Genomic DNA, 12,208 nt, shown 5'->3' on the forward strand with positions numbered 1-12,208 from the left:
GGGGATCTCTGCTCCTCAGAAGCTCATCTGTGGTTTAAGCAAAGTACTTCCACAGTAGCTTCATGTGCTTGAGTACTCAAATCCATGCTGCTGAGATCACCATTGCCACTGATGGGAACCACCTGAGAAGTCTTTAATGCATAGTCTTTGCCCAACAATCTCCTTTTCCCACTCCTTTTTTCTGTTAACGTCCAAATTCTCTTCCATCCTCTGGGTGGAAAAAGGTGGTAAGCACACTTCATTCTCTCATCTCACTGTTCTTTCTTGTACATCTCATTTCCCATCTTCATGACTCCCTCCACATTCAAGCATCTGTGGTTTGAAAACACTTGAGTCAGTGGCCAGGTCTCCATTAATCTCAGAAGTCCAAGGGGATTCAGCCTTACTGGGGTGGACCCCATTCTCCATCAGAGTGGGAACTAATGGTTGTGGCATCCAAGCTCTGCTTTCATGGGGCCTAAAATTTTTATCGGTCCTTTTTTTTTTTTTTTAAGATTTTATTTATTTATTTGACAGACAGAGATCACAAGTAGGCAGAGAGAGAGGGGTGGAAGCAGGCTCCCTGCTGAGCATAGAGCCTGATGCAGGGATCAATCCCAGGACCCTGGGCTCATGACCTGAGCCCAAGGCAGAGGCTTTAACCCACTGAGCCACCCAGGCGCCCCTGTATCAGTCCTTCTTGATGCCATGCTCACATAGGTTATCTGATCTCTCCTTTTACCTTCCAATAATACAAAGGCAGCTAGGGTTTTCCAAACAACCCTGCATCCTGAACTTCAGATAAGGATACTTATAAGATCTCCCTCCATTTCATCATCTTTTCTCTGTAGATGGAAAAAAAAAGAACTTCCCAAATTATTCATAATTTATCCTATAGTTTTTAAGTCAGGAGAAAAAAATCTTAAAATCATAACTAACTTAAAAAGGGAATTTAGCTCTGAAATGCTTTTAATGTTAGAATGAATTTAGTTTCAGAACATGATGTTTATATGTACATGGTGAATTTGTTACATCTTACTAAGTGGGGGGTTTGGGGCATGATCAAGAGGGAAAACAGACATTAAGAGCCATGACAGTTTTTCTCCAAACATATTTGAAGAAATTAATTTGAGGTCAGAGATGAGATAAGGTAACACAAAAGGAAATTAGGGGAGGGTACCCTGAGGTGAATGCCCACATGGATTTCACCTTGCTTTCTTACAAATTTATTAATCCTGACATGGGGAAGGTGTTTCCTTTAGAACTATTTGCTCACGTGTCTCTCTCAATTTTATTATCCTGCTGCCCAGAGATTGCTTACTCCTTTAACAATACCTCACATTTCTTTTAAAACTGAGGGATGGACTCAATCTTCATCTCTGAGGTAAATGTTTTAAAGGATGGTTCTGTACATACACAACTATCTGAAGCATGAATATCCAATCTACAGTCAAATTCATGATGTACTACTCATGGTTCCCTGTGTCAAAACAAAAATCAAGGCCATCCTTTCATTGGGCATGCCCAGGTAACAGGCTGCTCCACAGCAGAGCACAGAACTGGACCTCTAAGGGGAAAAGAGGTACCAAGGGGCCATCTTGGGCTCTCCAGAGACACCAAGTTCTAGAGGCCCTAGAACAGGACTTGAGCAAACTCTGCCAGCCCACTTGTAAACATAGTTTAAAATCCTTACACTCTAATAGTAAATCTACAGCGTGTACCAGAAAGAACTCTGAATCATGTATGCACAAATATTAAATACTGCTTTAAAAATATGAAGCAAGAAACCCACATTAATTTCCCTTAAACACATATTTCCAAAAATTGCTTTCATTTATTTGCTTTTTCATTTCATCAACAGCATCAACAGCTCTATTATAGTCAAGATGACTCCAACAGAAAGAACTTTGACGCATACAGATTGTATTTGCAGTCTCCTCATAGCTATGAAGATCCTTATTTTGATGACCGAGTTCACTTTCCAGCTTCTTCTGATTATTCAACACAGTATGGACTGAAATCGACCACAAATTATGTAGACTTTTATTCCACAAAACGACCTTCTTATAGGGCAGAACAGTACCCAGGGTCCCCAGACTCGTGGGTGTAGCATCAAGATGCTCGATAGAGGAACTCTTCTTTCTAACCTTGTTTGGATTGAGATGAAAAATCCGTCTTGCTGATTTGCTGATGAAATGTGAAAGTGAAATGGAAGGACTGAGTGAAGAGCATATTTTTTTTTTCTTTTTTGAGGAATTATCAGGGAAGTAAGGAAACCTTTGGGAGAGAGGACTTTCTAAGCTCTATTTAGGTGTTAGATCTAATTACTTGTAGATTCTGTAGTCGGGTGAAGGTGTGGGCGATGTGATGAGAGGTTTTAGAAATGGGTGAAATGAGTTGGGGGATGTGTAGGTCAAATCAAATTAAAGATGATTTTTTTAATGTGAATAAAGTTATGTTCTGATAGTTTGTACAGAAAAAAATAATAAAATGGATGCCCTTCATGTTTTATTGCTATTACTAAATGTCAAGATTGTATGCTATTATGTCTTGTAAATTTCTTTTGTTGGTGTAAATATGGAAATGCCACATTGGTTAAGTGCCATCATTTGTAATGCAGTGTGTCATTTGAAAAGAGATTTGAAGAAAACGGACAGCTTAAAAAACAAATGGGAAACCCAAGGAGTTGTTAGCAATTAAAAACAAACTATAACATCCTTTGTTTTCAAATGAATAGTGTACCTTTGAAGCACAAAGTCCAGTCTGGTATAGAAGCGCCATGCCCATTCCCTGCCTTTTTCATAGGACACTTCACTGCCATTTTCTATGCACATGAAAGAAAAATAAATGTGGAAATTTCATCCTTGGAAATTTGTTCCCTGTTCTTTTTTTATTTTCTGTGTGTAATATGGAAAAGCACATTCTATAAATGTGAACCTAACTGCATGTTGGAAATAGCTTAAATATATCTGAGTATTATGGACTTTCCTAGTTTTATACACTTTATGAGAGGGACCATACCAAAGAATGAAACTATGAAATTTCCTCATCTTTATCTACCTTAGTATTTTTATTTGGAGGAATCTGTTTTGAATCTAATGTACTTGTCTTTTTTTTTGGTCTTCAGACTGCTATATGTATTTAACACAGCTTTTCACCTGAGTGAAATTACATCTGGTAAGACAAGCCCTAACTAAACTGACAATGACTCCTTTTGGCAGTTTTTTTTTTTTTTAAGAACTCAATAATTAGGTAAAAATAACGGTTGGGCACTTAATTACCTGACACCAATGCAGGAAACTAAAACAAATTCTAAATAATTATTTTGCTGAATAATCCCATGAGACAATAATCCCTGGATTAGAGACAGAGTGGAGGAAGCCCCACATCCATGAAAGGGGTTCCAGTAACCAAGAAGCATTACTTGTAAGCTTTTTCTCCATTTGTTGAGACGAGGGGCACAAGCCCCAGGAGGCCTCCTAAGTCGTACGGTTTCTACCCTGGATCTTACATGGCAAACTGCCCATTTGGCAAGTCAAACCCAGAGCTGTTGACTGAGCTCAGTATATCCTGCAAATGAGGTATAAATCATAGATTAGAACGTGTGCTTATATTTGTGAGTATATGGAAAGAGATCTAGGAGAAAAATGATTTCTCTTGTTGATGGACTGCAGCCCAAGATTAGAATCCAAAGTGAAATGGAAATCCAAATACAAACAGAAATATTCCTAAAGTCTCAGTGGGGGACTTTCTGACGTGCATGCCTTCTGAAATGACCCACAGTAAGACTGCCCAGCTGCCCCAGGCCTCACATACCCTGGCAGATTTCAGCAAACAGCCCTCTAGATGGCAGACACTGCCAGACTTCCCCAAGGAAATGGCATTAAAACTGTTGAGATCTCTGGGTAGCCATCTGTGCTTTGAATCACTGACTTGAATCTGACATCTTCATGTCTGGGTTGAAGGCCCTCTCTCGAGGAGTCAGGAATACAATAGAATCTATAGCTGGTATGAGCTAAGTGACAGTAACTGACTATTGCTTTTAGTGACCTCATATGTCTTTGGGTAACTTAGTGGACCCAGGTCCCTAATTCTGACAGGCAGCATTTCAGAAAACATCCAGACTTGGGTTACAAAGAACTCACTTGGGCATCCACCTGGACCTCCTAATGGGCCAGAAAGAGGCCTGTGGGTGAGGAATGGGCAGAAGATCAGATGCCCGATAAGGCTCCTTCTTTGTGACTAGAGATAAGAAGCTATGGACAGAGCCTGAAAGACAGAAAACTGTATCACTGATCAAAAAGCTAATCCCACCATCCCTTCCAAAGTGTAAGAATAAACAAGCTCTGCTATAACCAAGTTGACTTATTTTTTAAAGATTTTATTTAACAGAGAGCATAAGCATGAGCAGGGGGGAGGAGGCAGAGGGAGAGGGAGAAGCAGACTCCCCACTGAGCAGGGAACCTGACACAGGGCTCGCTCCCAGAACCTGAGATCATGACTCAAGCCAAAGGCAGGCACTTGGCTAACTGAGCCACTCAGATGCCCCCAAAGTTGACTCTGCATTGATGCCCTTCCGTTACAAGATAGCATGCAGAATTCAGCCCCCCAGAAGAGGTCTGTGGTTCTGCTCAGTGCAGTTTCACTTGCATCTCTCAAGGTCAGAGCTGAACTGAGCCAATGTTGGTGAGCTAGACCAGTATGTCTTTACCCTGACTGCACTTTAGAACCGCTTGGGCAGCTTTCACAACTAGGAGTTGTGACTTATCCTGACTAATCAAAAGCACAAGAAATGGGGTCCAGGCACCAGTATTTTTGATAAGTTCCCTAGATGACTGTCATATGCAGTCAAGGTGAAAGCCACTTGGCCCACATGCCATTACCCTCTACCTTCCTGCCCTGTGACCTGACATTTTGGTTGTCAGAATTTCAGGTGTGGAGTTTGCCTGGAAAAGTGACAGAGATGTGGAGTATCATAACTGGTTTTAAAAGTGAAATGTGAGAGGTGAGGTTTTCTCTTGCCAGAGTACGTTATCTTTTGCTTATGCACTATTTAAAGTTATGTCTTTTCAAGCCCAGGGATGTTTCATGAGTATCAGAAATGTTGACCTTACAGACCCATTAATTAATCCAATAATTAATCCCTGGCCAATATGTGGTTGTCCACATGACTAATTATTGCAGTGAAATACCAATAGTTCACTTCCTCGAGCACACACTGTGTGCTCTAAGTATCATATATATTATCATTTATCCTTTATAGTGACTGTATGAAATCTGTACTAATATCCCATTTTACAGATCCTAAAGCACCCATGGAGCGACTTGCTGAAAATGACACAGTCTGTAAGTGGCCAAGGCCAGATTAGTACCATGGTCTATCTTAACTACGACACCAGTGTTTTTAAAATTCAGTCATTTGAGTTCCAACTGAGCTATTAATGAAAAATGTTCATATTTGTCTTTAATTTTCCAAAGGAAACTTTATCCCTGAAGGAAAAACCATCACCTGCCATACCTAAAAAGTCACCATAAAAATGAACACTTAATTACTAAACACACAAATTTCCAGGGACCACCAGAATTCACTGTCCACCACAACTGGTATTACATGCACCATGTTTTGGGAAACTTGGGTCCTGATCAGTCTTGGTGTGTATGACAGTTTAGGTGGGCTGAGAACTCTCCTTAGGACGTTCTGAGTCATGCCTCTGAATATAGGCCCATTGAAAAAAAATCCTCCACAAGATAACCCTTTTGTTGGGGGGCCTCAGTAATACATTTAAAGCATCACAGATCTAAATCCACTGGATGGTGATGTTATTTCTATGATCAAATTAGATTATAAGGAAAAAAATATTTGTAAACTTGGCCCCTGCTGTTCACTTCACTAGATTTTTTAAAAGTTGTTTATAACAGCATTATTCATAATAGGCAAAAACTGGAAACAACCCAAATCTCCAACAGGAGAATGGAGAATGGTACATTTATGTAATAGAATACTAGTCAGAACTAAAAAAGAATAGCCACAGATACTTACAAGAATGGATGATCCTATTTCAATATCAGGTAAAACTTATCTATGCTGGTAGAAGTCAGAACCATTATTGCCTCTGCAGGTGGATACTGACTATAGAACTTTTGGAGATGATGGAAATGTTCTATATCTTGATTGGGGGAGGGGCTCTTACACAGGTATATACATTTATCAAAAGTCATGAAAATGTTCACCTAAGATCTGTGCATTTTATCACATATAAGGTTTATTCCAATTTAAAAAGTTATTAACATTTGTCTTAAAAGGCACTAAGGAAATATGTGATGACATTGTCTGAGGCTTAGTTTTATGACTTAGAATCAGAGTGATTACAGAGTTGAGAAAAATCTGATTTATAAATTTTAAACTTTCCAAAATTATCAACTTAAGATGTGCTGTTAGAGGTGGTCAGGGAGAGGATGTGAACACCAACTGACTTGAGAGCTGGACCTAAGTAATCAGAGGCCCCTGATCCCCTTCCCAAACATCCTTAGAATAAGCATTCTGCTTGCCTTCACCACCCTAGAAGCTGCTGCAAGGACACAGCCTTGAGATAGTAATGTGGCATTGAGGCCATCTGGATGGCATATGTTACTAAACCCAGTTAAGGCTTCTTTATAAACGTCAAAGATTCTGGTGGGCAGGTGCAGAGATCTGCTCATTTTGTGGCCACCCAAGACAAGCCTCATAAATTATCTTGCTTATTAAATCTGTCACCTACATATCTGGATGGTCCACCTCTTCAGTCTCTCCCGGCCCTCCATCTACAGGGGACCATTTGCAGACCAACAAGCAGTTTCTCAAACAAAAGATTGTAGTACAAAATTCTTTGTAGTTATATACACAAAGTCTATTTAAAAGCTGACAGCTTACCAAAGTTAAATTTAAACAGAATTCTAGAAAATACATATTTGAAAAGCACTATATGGGAATGTCTTTTGAATGAGCCATGCCTATACAGATTTACGTGTGTGTTGACAAGAAAGTAAGTTGAGAAGTAAAACAGGCTCATATTTAAACATGTTGCCAAGAGAGAGAAGTGTGTCACCCCTTTTACCTAATGATCCAAAGAGAGGTGTGAATAAATACCTCATCCACCTCAGTGCCTCCCAAGGCACAGGGAAGGAGTGTGGGGAGAAAGTCCTTTCAGCAAGGTACGGGAGAGATCAGCAGCAAAACAAACAGGTCAGTGAAATCAGAGGCAGAGCAGCTAATGGGACTTTTAACTCTACAGATGCAGAGCACACTTTGAATCAGAAAGGATCTTTGCTGTAGGTCAAGGAAATCCTTGCTAGAGAAGTAGAGAATAGTCTTACTCTTAATTAGAATGCTGCTGGGGAGGGAGCTGGAAGAGAATAAAGAATGCAAACCATGTTTGGAATTCTCTAGCCGATTTCCACCCTGATGGATAGCTGCCCTTTGCTAGCCTGTGCCAAGGAATGGACTCAGCCTCAGAGAACTATGTGCAGCCCTGAACGGCCATCCCTACACAGTAACAATTCTCCACTGGTCCTTGTCAATTCTGCCTCACTTTAGAAGACCATGACTTTTGGGGCGCCTGGGTGGCTCAGTGGGTTGGGCCGCTGCCTTCGGCTCAGGTCATGATCCCAGGTCCTGGGTTCGAGCCCCGCATCAGGCTTTCTGCTCAGCGGGGAGCCTGCTTCCTCCTCTCTCTCTGCCTGCCTCTCTGCCTACTTGTGATTTCTCTCTGTCAAATAAATAAATAAAAATCTTAAAAAAAAAAAAAAAAAAAAAAAGAAGACCATGACTTTTGTCTCCAGCTTCACTCACCCTTGTGATGGCAGTTTGCTGTTATGCATCTGCCTGATGGCTTGACTTGACTTGCTGTCTTGATGAATGCACTTATTCAGGACAATCCTTCAAGGCTGTAGAGACAAAAAGGAAATTATTAGCAAGCAAATTATGACTTGAATTATATCTGTTTTAGTGCCATTCCCTGTTTTATGTCAGCAGCTTTGCTAGAAGCAGCTGGCATGTCCCATAAGTGGCTGTTTGTGCCTATTGCTGTTGCCTAATTCTAACTCAAAATCACTAAAAAGCATTTTGTGCTATGATAATTGTCTGCATGAGCCATAACTAGCTCTTTCATTATTAAAGCCCATCCAATGGTTGGGGGAATTTTGATAAAGACTTCATAATACAATGGACTATTTAACCCTCCATTCACAACCCAGTGATTCCAGAGCTGACCAATGCACTACCTTGTAAAATACAACTAAACACAACTTGTGCTGGGTCAAAGATGTAATTCTGAGCTCAATGGGAAAATATCCAATTCTTCCCTCAGAAATCCCCTATAACTGTTTGTTTGCTCCCCCAGAGGAAACACCCCTGAAATTTACCTTCATTTGCTGGCAATAAAATGTAACATGTTGAGCTTTGGCCTTGATGAGCTGCCATCCACTGAGTACTAATCTAATAAAATGACTTCAGGGAGGATGAAATCCCTCTAGCATCTCTCTTCAGAGTTCTTCAGAGACAGTGGCTGTCCCAGCCCAATGCAAGGAACTCTCTTTCCTTCCCAGGTACAAGAACGAATAGAATGAGGTACGCCCAGCTTCCTGAGAACTAGAGGAAAAAATTCAATCCAGATGGGCTCCAGGATGGAAATACCATCATAGGAGGAGATCTGGACATTAAAGAGACGACTGTGCTGTGAGGGATGTATTTCAAGATTTTACAAAAATATTTTCTGAAGACAAACCAGGAAGCACATTCTATAGCTAAGTGAATAAAATATTTACACGTCCACCAACATCACTGCAATTACGTCTAGACTTAGTAACCTGTAGGCTCATTCTTGTCTGTAAACTGTGGTCAAAAGATAATGGTGTGTTTACTCAGTTTGCAAATAATTAGATGCCTCCTTTTTCATTTTTCTCTCATGTGCCATACTTTTTAATTGTTTCTTTGATAATTAACTCTTCTATAAAGAAAAACTATCAACAGAAAGGTGAGGTGGTATTGAAACTCTTCAAGCCTATAATTATAAAACATCTTAATTGGAGAAAAGCTGGTCCAATACCACTTGAAATTACTAATATTGTCCTCCAAGGCCACATCACTGAGTCATAGTGGCGATGTATCATCACTAAGGAATTATACTTGACTGGTAATAACAAAGTATCCATCCAAAATTGTGGCTTCAACAAGATGAGTTATAGGTTTTGGGTTTTCTCTCCTTCACATATTGGAATGAACATAGAAAAACAGACCAATACTAGGATGGTGGCTCTATAATGTCCTCTTGGACCCAGGTTACATCATATTCTCTGGGCATGGGCCTCATCTTTAGGGCTTCCCAGCTGACGCCTGAATCTCCAACCATCACATCTTCATTCTTCAACAAGGAGAAAGGAGTAGGAAAGTTGAACCTGCCAACTAAATCATTCTCTTAAAAGATCTTTCCTCACCCTTACATCTTATTTTTACCTGGGCCCATTGCCATCTCCACTCATATAGGAGTTCTGTTGATAAGGAAAATGAGGAGATGGATAAAAGAAGGTCACAATCAGTCTCTGTGTAGGATTCAGATGATTCTATGAGGTGATGCCTACCCTTCCATTACTTTGGTTCCTATGAATGTAAGCCCCATGCCAGAGACCTGTGTTGTATTAATTCCATGCTTGGGGAGAAGCCATAGTACTCATCCCTCCCTAGACTTGAAAGATAACCAAAAGTGGATGAAATTTCTCAAGTTCAGGTTGTCCCCAGCAGGTCAGGTTCAATTTACTATTCCATCTCATAGCTTAGAAGTTAACCATCAAAAGCCAGTTACCATCAGTAATCTGTGGTCAGAAACCCCACCCTCATTATGACTTCTAGTCTCCAAGGGGCAGAGCCATGGGTGTCCACAAAAGCACCTCAGGAGTCAATGGAGAAGGACTATGGACCCATCTCCCCACTGTATCTATAGCAGCCCACGATGAGCAGTTTCTATACCATATGTCCATGTAAGATTATATTAACAAAATTTCTACAGTAAAACCAAACAAAGTAGTAATAGCCATTGCATGGTCCGTGACTGACCTTAGGCAGCTGGCTGGAGACCTATAGCTCTGTGTGCTCCTGACTGAAGCCTGGTAGACTCACAATGGCAGCCGCCTTCTTCGGGTGAGTCACTTTAACTCATTATGAGTCTGTGGAGTATTCCCCTACAATGACCTAGGCATCTTGGAAAAACTTGGAGGCTTATGAGGCTGCCATTACCTCAAGAACTTGAGCCTCACTGAACCCATCGAGTCTGAGTTGAGCTGTCAAGGAAAGCCTCAGAGAGCAAAAGGGACTCAAGCTGAACTTCAGATTAATTCTAAGCAAAGGTGCCAGGAAATAAATATGATTGGCAGGGGGTTAAGGAGAAAATCAGCTGAACTCAGGACAAGAAGAAGGTCAAGCAAAAGAAAAAAACAACAGTGAGTTTCTCTCACTGGTTTTGGGTAAAAACAAACCTAAGAATAACCCTTTGCTGAATGTTTACTGGTGTCAAAGACTGTGCTAGTGCCTTATCCACATTATCCAATTTAATCTTTTTTAAAAGATTTTATTTATTTATTTGACAGAGAGAAATCACAAGTAGACAGAGAGGCAGGCAGAGAGAGCGGGGGAGGCAGGCTCCCTGCTGAGCAGAGAGCCCAATGATGTGGGGCTCAATCCCAGGACCCTGGGATCATGACCTGAGCCGAAGGCAGAGACTTTAACCCACTGAGCCACCCGGGTGCCCCTATCTCATTTAATCTTACAACAGTCCTAAGACAGACTATAAGAGAAAAAACTGTCCTAAGAAATGGAGAGTAAGTGTTCCAAGCTCACATTAATCGAAGACTGTAACTTAGATCTGTTGGATTTTGGAGTCCCATTAGCCGTTTGGGTCTCAGAAGAGACCAGAAGGCTCCAACCTTCACATACTCTATGTTTATGCTAAAGTAAACCCATGTGACAATCTCTCTCAGAATCAGGAACATCCTTCCTCATCCTACTAGCTCCTGGGCCAAATTAGGCTCAAAGAATGCAAACGAGTTTTAATGTTTGCCTGGGCAAACATACCTAGGAAAACACCTTATTTGCTCAAATCAAAGTTGATGTTTTTAAAACTACAGAAAACTACAAAGTGGCCTGTTCGCAAACTATGCTCTGAGTCTCCGCAGATGGGCTGCAAAATCAAAGGAACCCAAGAGAGCATCCCACCCTCCCTCAGCTCTTCCCCTATCTGGGCCAGCCCATTGCCTCCAGCTCAGCCAGAACAGGCAACTCAGCTGGAGCTGAGGCCTGGGCTGGAGGTGGGGGTCAGGCCAGCAGTTCCGCCTGGGAAAAGTTTAGGAGGCTCAAAGGGAGCCTAACTTTGTGGAAAAAGACCTTCCTGAACAACGGTCACTCACAGTCCTGCAAGTCTAAAAGGGAACTATGGACATTCTGGAAAACCCTCAAGCAAACTTTTTGTTTCCCTTCGCGCTCCACTCACTTTTTAACTCCTCACTCCTCTTCAAGGGCAGGGGAGGGGCCATGTGATGAGAGGACGAAAAGGTCAGGTTAGGGCGCTTCGTGGTTCCAGGTGAGGGCCAGAGCCTCCTGCACTGTGGGATCCGGACGGTGGAATCTGCACAGTGGAATCACCAGGCCCGCTCTGCCCTCGGGGAGGCCTGAAATCCTGCTTTGGGGAGTTCAGGGTGAGTTCGGTTCATCCAGTTATCCACAGAACAGACTCTTCTGCTCTGGTTCAAGCGATCAGTCCCACTTCGCAAACGAAATCGCTCATCTGGCGTTTTAACACACATAACTCCTGTGCCTGCTCCCCTGAGAGAAGAGGACTATGTGCAGAACACCCGAAGCTGCAAAATGCCTGACAGGTTCTCAAGCTGTAAGACAACCACCTCCCTGAGAGGAGATAAGAGAGTCTGTCTTCAGGGCGGAAGTCCCGCCTCACAAGCCGGGACTGCACCGGAACCCAGGAACACCTTCCGGTGAGCTCTTTCTGCTGCGCATGGGTAGACCTGACTATGGAAGTCAGATTTCACTATTTTCTCTTCGCCTCTCTACATTGACAGTCAAGTCCACAATGCAGGTCTGAGCAGAACTTCCCTCCCGTCAGCGGTCGGAAGGGAAACTAGAGAAAGGCTGCATTGCAGGAGTCCTGGCAGGGAAAGAACATCTGAGCATTGTAGAGGCTGGGCCGCC

At 41.9% G+C, this 12,208-nt stretch overlaps 1 protein-coding gene and 1 long non-coding RNA gene across 12 annotated transcripts in view; one reads left to right on the forward strand and one right to left on the reverse strand.

The window, feature by feature from the left end:
* The window catches only part of PKP4 (plakophilin 4), a 247,115-nt gene extending 244,265 nt beyond the window's left edge, over nt 1-2,850 (forward strand). For 9 of the 10 annotated variants that reach the window (XM_047721819.1, XM_047721815.1, XM_047721821.1 and 6 more), the window contains one exon: nt 1,841-2,850. In XM_047721819.1, coding sequence (XP_047577775.1) covers nt 1,841-2,089 — 249 coding nt within the window. In that variant the 3' untranslated portion in view covers nt 2,090-2,850. The remainder of the gene's footprint in view (nt 1-1,840) is intronic. The other variant, XM_047721822.1, reaches the window with a different exon arrangement.
* Nucleotides 265-12,202, reverse strand: LOC125095437 (uncharacterized). Of its 2 annotated transcripts, none has more exons than XR_007125882.1 (4): nt 11,496-12,202; nt 9,253-9,377; nt 7,808-7,902; nt 265-312 (listed from the first exon to the last, which is right to left on the reverse strand). It is a non-coding gene; the product is annotated as an uncharacterized LOC125095437 (long non-coding RNA). The 2 variants fall into 2 exon arrangements; XR_007125883.1 differs by lacking the exon at nt 11,496-12,202 and adding an exon at nt 10,067-10,111.
* Between the last annotated feature and the right edge of the window lie 6 nt (nt 12,203-12,208).

Source organism: Lutra lutra, chromosome 3 (assembly GCF_902655055.1).
Source record: "Lutra lutra chromosome 3, mLutLut1.2, whole genome shotgun sequence".
Lineage (NCBI taxonomy): Eukaryota > Metazoa > Chordata > Mammalia > Carnivora > Mustelidae > Lutra > Lutra lutra.